Source organism: Sinocyclocheilus rhinocerous, unplaced genomic scaffold (assembly GCF_001515625.1).
Source record: "Sinocyclocheilus rhinocerous isolate Xijiao unplaced genomic scaffold, SAMN03320098_v1.1 scaffold4625, whole genome shotgun sequence".
Taxonomy (NCBI): domain Eukaryota; kingdom Metazoa; phylum Chordata; class Actinopteri; order Cypriniformes; family Cyprinidae; genus Sinocyclocheilus; species Sinocyclocheilus rhinocerous.
In genome coordinates, this window is record NW_015663246.1 from 185,585 (window position 1) to 202,877 (window position 17,293).

At 35.1% G+C, this 17,293-nt stretch overlaps 2 protein-coding genes across 4 annotated transcripts; both read right to left on the reverse strand.

The window, feature by feature from the left end:
• Positions 1-13: 13 nt before the first annotated feature.
• dhx40 (DEAH (Asp-Glu-Ala-His) box polypeptide 40) lies at positions 14-9,143 on the reverse strand. 3 transcript variants are annotated; one of them, XM_016539065.1, is made up of 17 exons: positions 8,749-9,143; positions 8,461-8,606; positions 7,061-7,180; positions 6,239-6,466; positions 6,050-6,116; positions 5,296-5,427; positions 5,088-5,187; positions 4,693-4,779; positions 4,152-4,334; positions 3,974-4,054; positions 3,603-3,760; positions 1,271-1,385; positions 1,061-1,169; positions 886-977; positions 739-808; positions 383-611; positions 14-304 (listed from the first exon to the last, which is right to left on the reverse strand). In XM_016539065.1, exons 1-17 carry the CDS (start codon positions 8,921-8,923, stop codon positions 186-188), a joined length of 2,211 nt encoding a protein of 736 aa, XP_016394551.1. In that variant the 5' UTR covers positions 8,924-9,143; the 3' UTR covers positions 14-185. The 3 variants fall into 3 exon arrangements, with proteins under 3 accessions (XP_016394551.1, XP_016394550.1, XP_016394549.1); XM_016539064.1 differs by having other exon boundaries at positions 14-301; positions 886-980; XM_016539063.1 differs by having other exon boundaries at positions 886-980.
• Positions 9,144-9,828: 685 nt separating this feature from the next.
• LOC107728774 (uncharacterized) lies at positions 9,829-16,211 on the reverse strand. Its single transcript, XM_016539052.1, has 13 exons — positions 16,130-16,211; positions 13,902-13,964; positions 13,426-13,770; positions 12,872-12,967; positions 12,646-12,702; positions 12,504-12,560; positions 11,761-11,856; positions 11,535-11,591; positions 10,467-10,496; positions 10,297-10,359; positions 10,147-10,206; positions 9,999-10,058; positions 9,829-9,863 (listed from the first exon to the last, which is right to left on the reverse strand). Exons 1-13 carry the CDS (start codon positions 16,209-16,211, stop codon positions 9,829-9,831), a joined length of 1,101 nt encoding a protein of 366 aa, XP_016394538.1.
• Between the last annotated feature and the right edge of the window lie 1,082 nt (positions 16,212-17,293).

Below are 17,293 nucleotides of genomic sequence, written 5' to 3' on the forward strand. Positions count from 1 at the left end.
AAAATTTTATTAACATAAAAGATAAAAAATGTTTATTACATATTGTGACTTGAGCCATATTCAAAATCCACAGGGACCAGAGTGCTGTGGCAGTAAAAGGAGATTATGTTCTGAAATCTGAGATTATAAAGTCTTTCAAATTTGTATTCAGCAGCTGCAGAATCTGTGGTGAATATTTGATCCTCTCATGTGCCCTTTCTTTGTAGCCGATGCTGTTTTCGCTCCAAGTAGCGAGCGCGAGCTTCTGTGATTGAGCTTTCATCGTTTCGCTTTTCCAGCTTCTTTGCCGCATCCTCTGTGGCTTCTGTTTCAACACAAAAAAATGTCACAAAAATATGACACAATTTGACTACATCAAAATGCTCAGCCTCTTCAAACGCACCTGCTTGTCTTTTTGCTGCCTCCTTCTTCTCCCACTGCGCCATCTCTTCATCAGTTACTTCTTCCCTAGCGACACTACTCAGCTCATAGACGTCGATTTCATGCAGCTTCGGCAACAGGTCCTTCACCCACTCGTAACGGATGGGACAAACTGTTCTCACGTACACCCGTGAGGTGACCAACACGTCATGGAAGATGATCCAATCCAGATGCAATTCTTGACCAAAGAGCTGAATAAAAGAAGTTGCATTGGGTGTTTGGTTAAAACAATCATACAAAAATTCAAACTTAAAAATTAAATAATGACAAAAAAAAAATCATTTTTGGAGGAAATTTTGGATGGCTTTAATTCCTTACACATGATGAGGGGTGAATGAGAACGCTGGTCCCATGTCCATCCATGGTGCAGAAAGATTTCCCAATAGATCTGAGGAAAACAGAACAGCTTTAATACTGGCTTTAATAAATACATTTTATGTAATGAAATAACAGCGTGGCGCTCACCTCCTGGCTACATTGGTGAAATAACCCAGGCAAAGGCACTGCCGCAGCAGTTCACTCCGACTGCCCTCAAACGTCTCATGTGGAAAGTCGTTCTGCTACATAAACAGTCAAGAACAAGTCGTACGAATTCAGCTAATAACAGTAAAAGCAAATACAGTTGTAGAGAAACTCTAACCTGCTTTAGGCGTAGAAGAATCTCTCTCAGTTGAGTCTCAACGCTGAAGGCTGACTTCACTGCTCGCCAGTGGATCCAGTGCTCTTTGCACCAGGCAGATGGATGGTCACTATTAGAAGAACCAAAGTAAGAATGAATACCAACATTTCACATGATTTCTATAAAGAGTTCTGGATTTATTTAGTAATGTGGTCAGTCTTTATGGTCTACCTCGCTCTGCACTTCTCAAACACACTGAGCAGCATGATAAAATCATTGGACCCGCCAGCACAAGCTGCTATCTCTTTGTGTCTGATCTCTGCTTCCTTTTGTCCTTCTGGTTTACCTAAAAAAAAAAAGCTAAATTTTATTTATCTAATATATTAGATTTAATGGGAAAGGACATTTACTTTTACTGTAAAATATTGTTAAAATATTAATATTGTGGGAAAAAGCATGAATTACCATATAACGTATAGTGAAAATCTACATATAAATAGGGCTGCACGATAAATCGCATGCGATATTTAACGCGCATCTTATCAGTAAAGCCGGTTCTGTAATCAGCGGTAAATCTCCATCACCTGCGGGCTTTCACATGGAGCAGCATTAAATACACAGAGCCGTTGTTCACTGACGTGCTGCGCAAAACCACGTTCATATTCGCACGATTTTTTTGCGCAACTCGTCAGTGAACAACGGCTCTGTGCAGTTAATGCTGCTCAATGTGAAAGCCCGCAGGTGATGGAGATTTACCGCTGATTACAGAACCGGCTTTACTGATAAGATGCGCGTTAAATATCGCATGCGATTTATCGTGCAGCCCTACATATAAACTATAAATTATAATGTTGTAATGCCAAATTTCATTTAAAACTATTTTAGGTTTGTCTTTTATTTCTCATTTACTTACACAATGCAGTAGAGAATATTTTACAATGGGCCATTTATCGGTTTTCAGGCTATAATATAAAAATAATTTAAGAATTTTAATATCAGTGCATCTCTAATGTTTTTAACTTAGTTTTTTGAGTTAATATAAGTTTGTATATATAGTTATATAGTATATATAGTTGTATATATATTATAGTTATAGTATATTAAGTTTGTAATATAAGTTTAATATGAGTTTGTATTATAATTTTAACAGAACCTTTTTGTTTTTACCATTACATTAACAGGATTTTTTAATATAATTTTTAACAGGATGAACTCAGTTAAAGGGGTCATATGATGTTGCTAAAAAGAACATTATTTTGTGTATTTGGTGTAACTCCAAAGAGAAAGGAACAATTGAAATCGCATCATATGACCCCTTTAACACCGATTATGTGACATGAAGTAACTACCTTAAAGTTGCAATGAAACAGAAGTAGCGACATATAATTTTTTTTTCGTATTGTGACACATCAAGTGTAACAGACTGTGGTAAAAGAAGAAAAATGTAGGGCAGGGACTTGGCTGTATTCATCAGTTGTTGATTAGATTTTGAGATGTGGGCACTGCACTCATATACAATCGATTTTAAGAAAGGTGTGAAGTTTTAAGCCTTCTACACACTGCACGATTTTCGGCTGTCCAAGACGAAAGATTGGCATCGTGAAACAATTGTGGCGATTTCTGTGATCGTGGCTTCTAAACGGTGGTCTTATGTCGTACAGTGAGAGGTTCAAAGACAAGGATAGCCTATGATCATTTTCTGACAGTGTCAGAAATTCAGCATGATCATCGCACAGTGTGTTTGCTGCTACGACCCACGTTTACTGACCAGCCAATAAAAATGCAACATGAAATAGCGTGTTGATCAACGCGACATGGCGCCTAAACTTAAAACTGCTTGCCTCAAACTCTTTTCCCTTTCCATTTCGCAGCTTCCTCTTTTTTTCAGCACACATAAAAAGTACAACTGCCAAACTGTGATTCATCATGCTCTTTTTGTTTACCACTCGCGCATGCTGATGACGTTTTATTCTTCAATAGTAACTTGCATCGTAGCCTACGAGTCACTAGGTGTCATTATCGTATAGTCTGCATACAAGTCGTACCCAAGTTTATTAGATCCATGTGGCACAGTGTGATTTGTAATGCTCTTATAAGGTTGCTGAAATCATGCAGTGTGTAGAAGGCTTAAGGTCTCTGCACACAGAGTCCGAATTTTTCGTCCGAAATTTTCGCACGTTGAAAAATAAATACGACCTCACGTTGTGTCAATCACGTTTACACACTGCCTCCGAAACGTTTGTCCGTCATAAAAAAATTCGGACCAGGTTCGATTTTCTTAGTTTTCGCATCCGTTGCAAGCATTTTGATAGAAAAGGATGACGAATACGAAAAAACGGATAAACACATACGAAAATTTCGGACTCAGTGTGCAAGGACCTTTAAGAGGACTAAATGATTGGAGAAGTCCTGCATACAACACCAGAGAGAACTCTCTCATTTCAGCAATAGATCGAGTTCTGATATTACAGGAGGTCAAAAAATGTTTACAATTAAACACTAATATTTATTTCCTGCCGACTTTAAGTGATAGACATGTGTGACAACAAACAGAAATGATTACCTGGTCGAATGAAGATGTTCTCTACTGAGAGCATCGCAGCCACAGGCAGCATTACGTCTTCACACCCGAGAGCAGCAGCTTTGAGCAAAGCACGAGTAAGATTAGGAGGAAGAGGAAACTCCACCATCAACCTCCCCAGCCTGGTCACGTCACCCCTCCTGCAACAAAAAGCCCATATTAGCACTTTAATTAAGATCACAGAACTGACACAGTGAACAGTACACACTATGTGCCATTATTGATATGTAATGTGAATATCAGCAGGACCGGGGGCAAGATGGGCTTCTGGAAAAATGCAGCTGGCAGTATTCAGTATTCTCAGCTGTTTTCTTACATAACAGGCAACAGTTTGTGGAACGCATATCACTCACCTGTCAATAGCATCATACTGATACAGCTGTTTCAGAGCGGTCAGGATAAACCGTTCCTCTGGACTGTCCAGGTAAGGAAATCTAAATATACCATAATTGAAAAAAAAAAAGTGTTCAAATTGAAATTATTAACAAACTGATTAAACAATCCAAAAATAACAATGGAGACCGGCAATACCTAATCACATCATGGATACCGAGACATTTCAGTGTGAGAATGACAGATGTTAGACTGGTCCGCTGAATCTCTGGAATGGTGTACTCAAGCATGCATGTGTCCCAGAAGTCTTTACTGTAAATCCTGAAGCATTTTCCTGCAGAGGTTCGTCCAGCCCTGCCTGCTCTCTGCTGAGCCTCGCTCCTGTGTGGAAACATCATCAGAACTTTTATTAAAATAGAATAAAAGAGGAAACAAATGGAATTGTTTTCTATTGTTTGGATAAACTAGTTAATTTCTCATTAAACAGCATAGCATAGGTAGCATAACACACTCACTTTGATCACAATATTCATGGCTACAAAAATGAAAAAAATCTATATATATGAATAAAACAATTCAACAAATAATAAAAGGTATATATAAAAATTATTAAAAATTTTTTTATAATATATCATATATATATATATATATATTATATAAAACATTATACGTAAAAAATAATTTAATAATATTAATAATAAAATTATAAATAAATTCTAGATTTTCACAGGTCACTTACTTTGATATAGGTACCACTTCCAAAATATCCAAACCAACATTTGAGTTGTGATTCAATTGTTTCACAAATCCACTGTCAACGATATAGCTACAACACAGCAAAAAAAAAAAAAAAAAACCTTTCACTCCAAGAGTTCCTCTGGGAATAACTACATCATTTTTTATATCACTCACTTTGATCACAATATTCATGGCTACAAAAATGAAAAAAATCTATATATATGAATAAAACAATTCAACAAATAATAAAAGGTATATATAAAAATTATTAAAAATTTTTTTATAATATATCATATATATATATATATATATATTATATAAAACATTATACGTAAAACATCCATTTTACTTATTGAGGAATTGATGCTTGTTTAATATTGTACGACTTGTTTCTACCTGATTCCATCAATTGTGAGTGAAGTTGCAGCGATATTCGTCGCAACCACACACTTTCTCACACCTTTTGGTGCAGGCTGGAATATTTGCCTTTGCTGATCTGTAAAAAACATTTAAAAAATCATAAAACATGTATTGATCACTTTGTGATTATGCACAAAATGTCACTCTTTTAGGGCTTTTAAGACAAATCTAAAGACAGGCTGACCTGTAGGCATGGATCCATATAAAGGCAGGATAAGAAGCCCTTCAACAGTTTGGTCATGGACATCATAACGGTAGTCTAAGATCTCAGCCTTCTCAAAGAGCAAATCACAGGCTTTCTCGATTTCAGACTGTCCTGTATAAAACACAAGCACAGAGCTATAAACTAAAGAGGAATATTGGAAATAAAAGTATATTTTTTTTACCACTGAAAATCTGTTGACTACTGTTAAACAAACTAAATCCAGTAAGATTTTTCTGTCAGTAAAAAGTCTCTTATGCTTACCAAGGCTGTATTTATTTGATCAAAATACAGTAAAAACAGTAATGTTGTGAAATATGATTTACAATATAAAATAACTATTTTAATATATTTTAAAATGTAATTTATTCCTGTGATGCAAAGCTGAATTTTCAGCATCATTAATCCAGTCTTCAGTGTCACATGATCCTTCAGAAATCATTCTAATATGCTGATTTGCTGCTCAAGAAACAATTCTTATTATCATCAACGCTGAAAACAGTTGTGCTGCTTAATATTTTTATGGAAACCATGATTAATTTTTTGCAAGAATCTTTGATGTATAGACAATTTAAAATAACAGCATTTACTTGAATTATTTTGTAACATAATACATGTTTTTACTGTCACTTTTGATCATATAATATGCCTGTGCTGAATAAAAGTATTAATTTCTTTTAAAAAAAATCTTGCTGACCCCAAACATTTCAACAGTGGTGTACTCCACTGAACTTACCAGTCAGGAAGACCAAAATATCACCGGCTGCTTCATTTGTGTGCACATCTAAGGTCACCTTTACCACCTATGGATAACAAACAGAACATATCTACTGTCTGTGAACAGTCTTAGAGGTTTCAAACATGTTTCCCTGCAAACAGACTATTTGTAGTAAAGTTTGTAATAATGTATATTGTCACAACACACCTCTTTGACGTAGACAGAACTATCTTTGTCTTTTGGGCCAATAAGATTACAGAATTTCTCCTCGACCGGATATGTACGCCCAGGAATCGTGAATACAGGACAGTTCTCATAAAAAGAGCTGAGCTTTTCTGTTTCTAATGTTGCTGACATCACAACCACTTTGAAGGGGGTTTCACGACTATGGGACCTTTTTGACAGAGTTTTCTTGAGTAACCCAAGCAAAACATCCTGCAAAACAAACAATTTTATTAAAGATTTAGTGAAATATCTGCATACAAAAAAAATAAAAAGTACCACAGTATTACCTAGGTGTTTTTAGAGCTGGGAAAATAAATCGATGCATCGCGAATCGAGAAATGATTCCGCATCGATTCTGAGATTTTCCGAATGCATCACGATTCTTTCTCGAGTCGATTCTGAGAGTAGTTTTGAAACACAAGCGCTCTTCTTCATGAGCACTTGAGTGTGCGGATAAAAACTAGAGTAGAGCGCCATCTGCTGTTAAAATCTAAGCTAAGAATCGATTCCAGAGAGAATCGCGATGCATTCAGAAGAATCGATTCTGCATCGATTTATCGTCACAGCCCTAGTTTGGACATTGTTTATGTTAATACCATAGTATTATTTTAAGTACATTGGATTACCATGTTATTATTACCATCTGATACCATCACTTTAACAAGGAACAACTGCAGTGCTATTTTGTACAAGGAAACTACAATCAATATTTATTTATATATATAAAAAAAATTATAACATCTTTCAAAAATTTCACTAATTTCCCAAGTAAAACCACAAATTGCAAATATATAGTCCACATACTGTATTCAGGCTCCTCTCATGTGCTTCATCCAGGATCACAATGCTGTACTGTGATAAACTGCAGTCTGCAAGAATCTCCCTCAGCATACAGCCATCTGTCATGTATTTAATCATAGTTTCCTGATATGAGAGAAAAAAAGCCGTTAACAATGACACTAACTAATTACACTAAAAGCATAATTTTGGCAGAGGCTACTTGCACAAACCCAGACCATGTACCTTTAAAAATACAAATAGTATATATGTATTCACTTTCAAAAAACTTTTATCACTATTTGCAGCTTTTACCACAATAGCAAAGATGCCATTTCTCTCTAACTTAAATAGCATCTACCTTTTTGCTGCTCCCTAAAAATCACTAAATGTGTAAATCTAAAGAAAAAGTTCCCTTTTTTTATTGTGACATGATTTTATTTGCATTTATCCCATAATGCAAAACAATTTAATTCTCAGTGCTACAATAAGAAAAATATATTATATATATTATATATTTTTATGCATTGTGGTAATATTTGTTGTACTGCCTTGAAATTATGCAAACTTTAGTGTCAATAACAACAATATATGGTCCTATATGAAATATGATGATGATATTACACTACCATTCAAATGTTTGGGGTAAGTAAGATTCTTTTAATGTTATTTACACTCAAGTCAACAAGGATCACAAAATACTGTAAAACAGTAATAGTGTGAACAATATAACTAACTAAATGTAATTTATTCCTGTGACGGCAAAGCTGAATTTTCAGCAGCCATTACTTCTTCAGTGTCAGTTCAGTTCAGATCTTCAGTGTCACATAATCCTTCAGAAATCTGATATTCTGAACTCTAATATATTGATTTGCAGCTCAAGAAACATTTCTGTTTTTCTGTTCAACATTCTGTTGAAAGCATGATACGTTTTTTCAGGACCCTTGATGTATAGAAAGTTCAAAAGAACAGCATTTATTTCAAATAATTTTTTTTGTAAAATTATAACTTATAAATGACACTTTTGATCCATTTTAAGCATCCTTGCTGAATAAAAGCATACATTTCTTTCAACAAATCGTACTAACCCCAAACTTCTGAACGGTAGTGTATATTATTGAAATTTCTGCATAGAATATTCCAAAACTTCAGAAAAAAAGGTACAAAAGCTGTCTCTGGAGTGGTACCTTTTCGGAACGTACTAATATATAACATTTAGGTAGTAATATGCATATTTTAGGTAGTAATATGTACATTTTAGGTAGTAATATGTACTTGTAAGGTACTTATAGGCACCCTTTAGAGGTAAAAAAAAGTACAAAAGTGTAACTTTTAAAAAGGTACTGCCCCAGTTACAGCTTTTGTACCTTTTTTCTGAGAGTGTAGACACAAATGTTGAAGTGTTAAATAAGAGTGTAATCTCGTACCTTTGTTGAGCAGTCATCGAAGCGCACTTGGTATCCCACCTCCTCACCCAGCCGGACCCCCATCTCATGGGACACCCTCTGGGCAACAGTGATGGCTGCAACCCTCCTGGGCTGAGTCACACCAATCCTGCCATTCCTGCAAAGACCTGAAGAAACACAAACACACACACACACACACACACACACACACACACACACACACACGCTGCAGAAGAGGAATAGATCCGACACACAGGAAATGAACGTGCCTGTCAATTGCTGTTCATTAGTGGTCATGTTCATACATACCTGCTTTAAACAAGTACTGAGGCAGTTGAGTGGTCTTTCCGCTGCCAGTTTCACCCGTTACGATCAAGAAGGTGTTTTCCTTCACTGCCTGAATGAGTTTGTCTTTGTGCTGATAGATAGGCAGCTTTCTTGATTCATTGTGCTCTGTTTTTCTGCTCTTCTCTGATTTTGACATGTCTATGACCGTTCTGTGCCGTTTATCACTTCCTAACGTTGCTCAACTGTATTTTTCACCTCTTGCGATTTCTTAAAGCTCAGCAGAATATTAATAAGTCATAATCACACGTTATCTGGCGCAGAAGACCTTATTTCATGTTTACAAGTTGTTAGTTGGATGGTTTCCATTAGCGTTTGAACTCGTCTCTTCTTACGCACAGCTCGCCAAAACACATTAGCGCCACCTGCAGCAGTGGATGACATATGACTGCTGCGTTCACTGTATGCTTTCAATGGTGTTCACAGTAGCAGCTGTTGTGTAAAAATGTGTATTCCGGTTGGAGTGCATCATATTATATATGTTCAAAATAAATACAATGAAGTATCAAATTAATTAAAACATGCAGCACTTCATAACCAGATAGTTCTGTAGGCTACTTCCTGTAAACAAATGCTAATTAGGCTACCAGATGTACATTTGGACAAGTTAAAATCATTTTGATTTAAAAGAGAGAATTTTTATGACTAATTATGTTCAGAAAACGAGTGACCTCCAGATCAAAATATCAAACAATGTATTTGCTAATTTCTGAAAACTATGTCAACTTTGACAAACTGAAAGTTATCACCAGTATGTTTGCTGACCAACTAATATTAAAATGTATCAGCTGCTGTTTGTAATATGTAAAACAAAGGAGGCAGAAGGATAATAATAATTCTGAAGCATAAAATTTTCATTCAATGTTTTGTGCATGTCACTTAACAAACAGATTTTTTTAATGAAATGAATTATTCACATGAATCATTGTTAAACATCAGAATTCATTGAGATGTTGAATTGTTTATAATGAAAAATGATGTAATGCAGACTGAAACATGTATTATGGATTCTGTGGAACTGAATTCTGTCGTCACAGTCTCACTTCAGTCTCCATATATTGGATTTTTAAACTGATAATCTGTCGGAGAAATGAAAGAAAACAATATAATTACACTTTTAGCTACAGTAATTGGTCTGAAAAATGCCATGTAATAAACCTTCATTCATATACAAAATAAATGACATTTAATTCAGAACAATGAAAAGTAATTACTTTTTAGTTTTTTCCGTTTTTTGCCAGCATTTACTGGAATGGAGAGCTCCGCCTGGTTGACTGAAATATTTCAAACAGATGTTCGGATTATTTCCATTCTTAGCACATACAGTTAATCTGTTTTTTTCAAGCACAAATATTGTCTTACCGTAGTATGGTTTTGCATCCGAAGGATGACTTCTTGTTGGCTCGGGAACGGCTCTGAAGGCTGTTTTTTTTATTTTTTTTCAAAATTAGATTTGCATAATTTATCATGTAAAGTAATATAATAAATCAAAAACAAAAAATGATGATTCACCTCTCTGAGGATGTTGCCCCAGCTGCACAGCAGAACTTTGATTTGGAGCATGTATGTCATTTTCTAGATATGAAAAAAAAAAACATTTATAATTTTACACAAAATCATAGTGAAAAAAATAATAATGTTGTGTTCACACAATGAAAATAGTCAAAATACATCATTCATACCATAAACAGTTGTAGGGCCCCTCCTCACACCTTCAGAAATAAGATCAACAGACAAATAAAATGTTTATTCTGAGGTAATCTAATCAATAATACCAATAATAACATCCTATATTCTTTGACCAGAAAAATTTTGGTCTGTTGAAATTCCAAAATGGAATGCATAGTGCATATGAAACCAGGAACAATGTATCATATATTGACATGATTCACTTGTCCTTAGTCCCTCCCTGTTCTATTCTAATCGATGTCTGAAACTTTGTATTAGGAACACTTCTTGTGTTTATTTTGCCTGTTTATAATGAATTGCTTTTTGTATTCCTCATTTGTAAGTCGCTTTGGATAAAAGCGTCTGCTAAATGAATAAATGTAATTGAAAAAAATTTAATTCAGCATTTATTTGAAATAATAAAAAAAAAATAATAATAATAATAATAAACTTGTGTAATGATATGAACGTCTTTATTGCCACTTTTGATCAATTTTATGCAAATAAAAGTAGTGATTTCTTTCTTTTTGTTATTTTTTAATCTTACACTGACACTGAATACTGGAATAATGGCTAATGAAAATTCAGCTTTGCCATGAATAAAGGACATTTCAAAATATTTTAAATATAATACAAGTAAACACTTATAATATAAGTAATAATATTTATAATTATATTTTACAATATTACAGTTTTTACTGTATTCTTGATCAAATAAATGCAATTTTTTCCCCCAAGAAAACAATATGCATATTTGGTTTTTATTTCTTATTGTTAAAACACATTTTCTAACCTTTTTTTCTCTCTCTCAAATGTTCCAAGCAGCCTTGGATTAATATTTTGTATGAAGTGCAATGACATGCATTGATTTTTAAGTGTATCTTGTGTGTTTTTCAAGACCATATGCTGGTAAGTAAAGCATTTAAGAGATGTTTCTTACCCCTCTTGTTTTTGTTTCTATGTTCAATATTCTGTGTTTCTTGCGGGGAATTACTACCTAAAAATGATTTTCATAGATGTCAAGAAACTCCAGAGAATGTTTCTTGACATCAAGCACTTATCAGGTGTGTTATACTGCTCACCTTCACTCTGTAATTCATTAACTGGATTCGATTTGGATGATGTATTTACACACTTTCCTGTCCATGAGAAGAGAATCAAAAAAAAAAAAAAGAACAATTTACAAAAAAAAAAACATTTATTTGAGTAAATACATAAATTATTAGTTTTATTTATTTTATATAATAAATATAAAAATTCTGTTCAAATGATACTATCTAAAAAAAAGTGTAAAGAAACGATGCTCACCACAGAATTTTGATAACAGGCTGAATGCAATAAAAAGGAGAATAAACAATCCAGCTCCAGCTGCAAAGTAGAACCAGGGGTTTGGCTCACTGATTCCTACAAAGAAAATTACAATTATAATGTACAGTTATAATGTAACCGTTTCAAAATCATACAGTTTTGATTAATAACCATGGAATAAATGTAATTGAAAAAAATTTAATTCAGCATTTATTTGAAATAATAAAAATAAAAAAATAATAATAATAATAAACTTGTGTAATGATATGAACGTCTTTATTGCCACTTTTGATCAATTTTATGCAAATAAAAGTAGTGATTTCTTTCTTTTTGTTATTTTTTAATCTTACACTGACACTGAATACTGGAATAATGGCTAATGAAAATTCAGCTTTGCCATGAATAAAGGACATTTCAAAATATTTTAAATATAATACAAGTAAACACTTATAATATAAGTAATAATATTTATAATTATATTTTACAATATTACAGTTTTTACTGTATTCTTGATCAAATAAATGCAATTTTTTCCCCCAAGAAAACAATATGCATATTTGGTTTTTATTTCTTATTGTTAAAACACATTTTCTAACCTTTTTTTCTCTCTCTCAAATGTTCCAAGCAGCCTTGGATTAATATTTTGTATGAAGTGCAATGACATGCATTGATTTTTAAGTGTATCTTGTGTGTTTTTCAAGACCATATGCTGGTAAGTAAAGCATTTAAGAGATGTTTCTTACCCCTCTTGTTTTTGTTTCTATGTTCAATATTCTGTGTTTCTTGAGGGGAATTACTACCTAAAAATGATTTTCATAGATGTCAAGAAACTCCAGAGAATGTTTCTTGACATCAAGCACTTATCAGGTGTGTTATACTGCTCACCTTCACTCTGTAATTCATTAACTGGATTCGATTTGGATGATGTATTTACACACTTTCCTGTCCATGAGAAGAGAATCAAAAAAAAAAAAAAGAACAATTTACAAAAAAAAAAACATTTATTTGAGTAAATACATAAATTATTAGTTTTATTTATTTTATATAATAAATATAAAAATTCTGTTCAAATGATACTATCTAAAAAAAAGTGTAAAGAAACGATGCTCACCACAGAATTTTGATAACAGGCTGAATGCAATAAAAAGGAGAATAAACAATCCAGCTCCAGCTGCAAAGTAGAACCAGGGGTTTGGCTCACTGATTCCTACAAAGAAAATTACAATTATAATGTACAGTTATAATGTAACCGTTTCAAAATCATACAGTTTTGATTAATAACCATGGTGTCTGCTAAATGTACATGTATATACAATTGTCATTGTAGATATTAATGTCTGTACATGCACTTAAATACTAAATACAAAATAAAAATTGTCTTCAAAATGTTTTTGAATATCTCCAAAGTTATTGCTTGGCATGTTGTCACACTACATAGGTTAAGTTGTCAAATTGGAACATGCTTTTAAACTGCATATTTCTGTGAATTAGAACATATAATTGTTAAACACAAAAAGTCATGCATCTGCGAGAATGTAAAAGGTAATAAAATAATGAAACCGTTGTTTTGTTAAATATATTGTATACATTTATTTTAACATTTACCTGAATGCATGCTAGTGCAGTTATATATCGTACTAATGACAATAAGACCCCTGATCTTACTGTATGGACTACGTTCAATGATCTTCACCCTCCAGCATTCACTGTTCAGCTGACATAAGTAGGTATCAATGTCTGAAGACTGCAGATCATGGATGAGGATAGAGAAGTTTCCATGTTTAGAAAGAAGGGGAAAAACATTCACTCGTCCTTCACTAGGACTTCCAAAGATGATTTTGCCATCAGTCATGATCGTTACAAGTCTGTTATTAGTGGGATAGTGGCTCCAATTCACTGTCAATGTTCCATTATAATGGCTTATATTAAAGTGACATGGGAGAAAGACTTCAGATTTCAGAGAGGCGTTGACGGTGACACCTATACATCTTGTATTCCAGCGGTCCAGAGCTTAAATTGACGGGCATAAAAAATGTATTAATACTATTATAAATAGGTCAAAATTATCACAGTTTATTTTGTCCCCAATATCATATAAACTATATTATAATTGACAATAAATACTGGTATTTTGAACCTACCATTTGAAGACACCAAAGCACCAAAAAATATCCAAAGACGTGAAATGTACATGATGCATGACACTCAAGATGTCAAAGTTGCAAGACCAAGAGTGTAGGCTGATGACCTTCACATGTTATTTCCTGTAAACACACACTCACAGCCTCTTACATGTGGCGGCCTGGGGCTGGGATTTCACAGCGTATAGTGACTCGTCATTTAGCTGCCTGGGACTGACATATGATTCTCTACTGTCAGATAAGTGATGCAGCTATGACCAAACAGTGAAAAATGTGATATGTGATGCATTTGATAACATTAAAGGCTGAGGGTAGATAGATTTTCATTTGCATTGGTGTGTTTTGAGGTTGTAGAGTCAAATGCTGGGCTACTTACCTCAGTTCAAGCAACAGGTTTCCATTTTTACCACATCCTGTAGCAAAGTCAATGTGAGATCACCTCAGATTATTATATGCATGCGATTGTTATAAAACTAGTGAGTACAGTATTGCCAAAAATTATTCTTGTCCAACTCACTCACAAAACATTTAATTAGGCTGTCATACAGTTTCTTCGCTTGACAGATCCAACATATTGTTGGATAAATAAGCAATCTCTGCCTTAATTTGCATATTTTGCAAAGTTATTGCAAAAAAGTAGGTTATTCACTGAAAATCAATTTCTTGATTGTAAAAAATGACATTTACTTACTGTTACATCAAACATGCAAATTTATTTGACTGAAAAGAAGATTTTGTTCCGGCCAAAGCAGCAGGTTTTCCCCTTTTCTGAGGTTGTATGTAACCAATACCTTTGCTTACTGCATAGTTTATTTTAAGATCTGCTTGCAACAACCACAACATTAGCATATGTAAGTGTTGAGAATTGCTAACCAGTGTTTCCCCTAAATGGCTTTAAAGGGGTCATATGATGCGATTTCAAGTTTTCCTTTGTCTTTGGAGTGTTACAAGCTGATTGTGCATAGATAAGATCCCTGAAGTTGCAAAGACTAAAGTCTCAAAACCAAAGAGATATTCTTTATCAAAGTTAAGACTCTGCCACGCCCCCCTAAAACGGCTCGTTCTAACACGCCCCCACATATCTACCCCACTATGTGGAAATATTAGCATAATGATGCCGAAATGTGCACGCAAAGAAAGAAGGCATGGTGTCAGTAACCGCAGTTAGTGTTGAAGCAACCATGTCAGGGAGACGCTGTGTGTTTAAGTGCGAAAGCAAAAGCACTTTATTTGGATCACTTACAACAGAACAGCAATGCATTTTATGGACGACCGTTTCGTGAACCTAGGAGAGAAGGTAATTCTGACTTTGCTATGACAATCTGGCGCTTCTGAATCAGCTACTGTAAGTATGTTTTGTTATTAGTTTAAGTATTTGCTATTGACTGTTCAAATGCGGAGTTTTACGCATCGTGTGTGTGTGTGTGTGCGCGCACGCGCGTGTGTGTGTGAGAGAGAGAGACAGGGTCACAGTGGAGTCAGCTGTCTTAACCGTGGCTTGTGTACTGCAAACACATACCAGCTTCATCACTGTGTCTGTCACGCGACTCTGTTCCCCTTTCGGGCTCTGTCTTTACATTTATTTTGAAAGATGAAGCTCGCGATTATGGTAAGGGGCGTTACATTTCCGACGAGTGCTTGCGGTGTTCGGCCAATCACAATGCACTGGGTCAGCTGGCCAATCAGAGCAGACTGCGCTTGTCAGAAGGAGGGACTTTGTAGAAAACGAAGCGTTTGAGAGAGGCGGGGCATAGAGGACCTACAATAATGTACAGTATTTGAAAAATAATGTGTTTTTTGAACATTAAAGCATGTCAACATATTCTGTTACACCAAATACACAAAATAATGATCTTTAAAAAAGCATCATATGACCCCTTTAAAGTAACACTGGAGGTTCACTCTCAGAAAGAAAGGTACAAAAGCTGTCACTTGGGCGGTACCTTTTCAAAAGGTACACCTTTGTACCTAAAGGGTTCATACTGGTCACTTAAAGATTCATATTAGTACATAAAGTGTACATATTAGTACCTAAAAGGTACAAAAGTGTACCTTTGAAAAGGTACTGCCCCAGTGACAGCTTTTGTAAATTTTTCTTACACTGTTTAAATCATAATTTATTAGCTTTTTCTTATCATGTAGCTTCCCAGGTAGCCAAAACGGTTTGGCCCGATAATGGCCCAGATCCGGCAAGCCGGAAGAAATAACTCATTGTTTGGTTGCCAGACTCTGCATGGACATGGGATGAATGACGCCCCAGAATCGGCCCAAATACACTGGCCCGAGTCCGGCTGCCAAAACTGCCGGCATTGGGCCACAATCACGCCGACACGAATTGAAACACTTAGCTGGTACTGGCCCGAGTCTGGGTACTAAAACTGAGTCAACACCACCTGCATTGGGCCACAATCACACCAACCAAAATGGTACACTTAGTCAGTATTGGCCCGAGTCTGGGTACTGAAACTGAGCCAACACTGGGTCACAATCATGACGACACCTAGCCAGTACTAGTCTTGTTCGCTAAATTAAAAAAAACAAAACATATATATATATTAATGCTGGGCAACAATGGAAATTTTTTAAAATCGCGATTAATCACATGATTGTCTGTGATTAATCGCGATTAATCACATTATGCTCAAAGTTTCAATAATGCATTCAAAGTAGTGTATTGTGCACTTTTCCCATTTAAAAGTACTGCTATATGAACAAAAGTGCAATAACATTTGGTTTGCAAACACTTTAAACAAATAAGGTGCTTTTTTTACAGCAGTATTCCTTTTACATAGTAGCAGTTAAAATATTTCTTGTAAATCTCAACTTATAACATTAATGTAATCAAATTAAATATAAAACAAGCTATTTGCCACTGCCAGTGCATTAACTTTTTATAGAAAAGATTTTATAGTTTGTCATAGAAAAACAAGTTATGCTCAGAGTCTAGAGCCTCCATCATAAAATTATAACTGGCACCTTGAGACCTGCACTATCGCGGGACCTAACGCAGCAGAGTGCGGCTCGGGACACTTGGGCGAGTGCGGGTGGGGGCGGGTAGACACTCGTGTGTGTGGGATGCGGGAGAGAAGTTCCTTTGCAACCTTGCAGACTATTACACACAGGGGCGTAATTTCCACTGGGGACAGGGGAGACAGCACCCCCCCTTACCACCGCTGCCCTGTATCTTGGTCTTTCATTGGCTGTAGCTCATCGCCGATGTAGTTTTCAGTCAGAAACCATTGCACACAGCGAGATTGTGAATCGCCGACAGCTCTAGATATTTAGCATGCCAAATATTTCGCGGGCGTCTGCGACGTGTCGGCGATTCCCTCAGATTGCGTCTTTGATAATTCACACTGTATGATTGTCACTCGCGTGAACGAGCACCGATT

What these genes read in the sequence shown, in the direction of transcription:
- dhx40 (XM_016539063.1), bottom strand. Translation starts at nt 8,923, where the DNA reads ATGTCAAAATCAGAGAAGAGCAGAAAAACAGAGCACAATGAATCAAGA. An exon ending in TCAGTACTTGTTTAAAGCAG is followed by an intron (nt 8,607 to 8,748) that starts GTATGTATGAAC and finishes GTGTTTCTTCAG; the next exon opens with GTCTTTGCAGGAATGGCAGG. An exon ending in ATATGGATCCATGCCTACAG is followed by an intron (nt 5,188 to 5,295) that starts GTCAGCCTGTCT and finishes TGTTTTTTACAG; the next exon opens with ATCAGCAAAGGCAAATATTC.
- LOC107728774 (XM_016539052.1), bottom strand. Translation starts at nt 16,211, where the DNA reads ATGCCGGCAGTTTTGGCAGCCGGACTCGGGCCAGTGTATTTGGGCCGA. An exon ending in CCTGTTATCAAAATTCTGTG is followed by an intron (nt 12,703 to 12,871) that starts GTGAGCATCGTT and finishes TCTCATGGACAG; the next exon opens with GAAAGTGTGTAAATACATCA. An exon ending in AAAACGGAAAAAACTAAAAA is followed by an intron (nt 9,864 to 9,998) that starts GTAATTACTTTT and finishes TTTCTCCGACAG; the next exon opens with ATTATCAGTTTAAAAATCCA.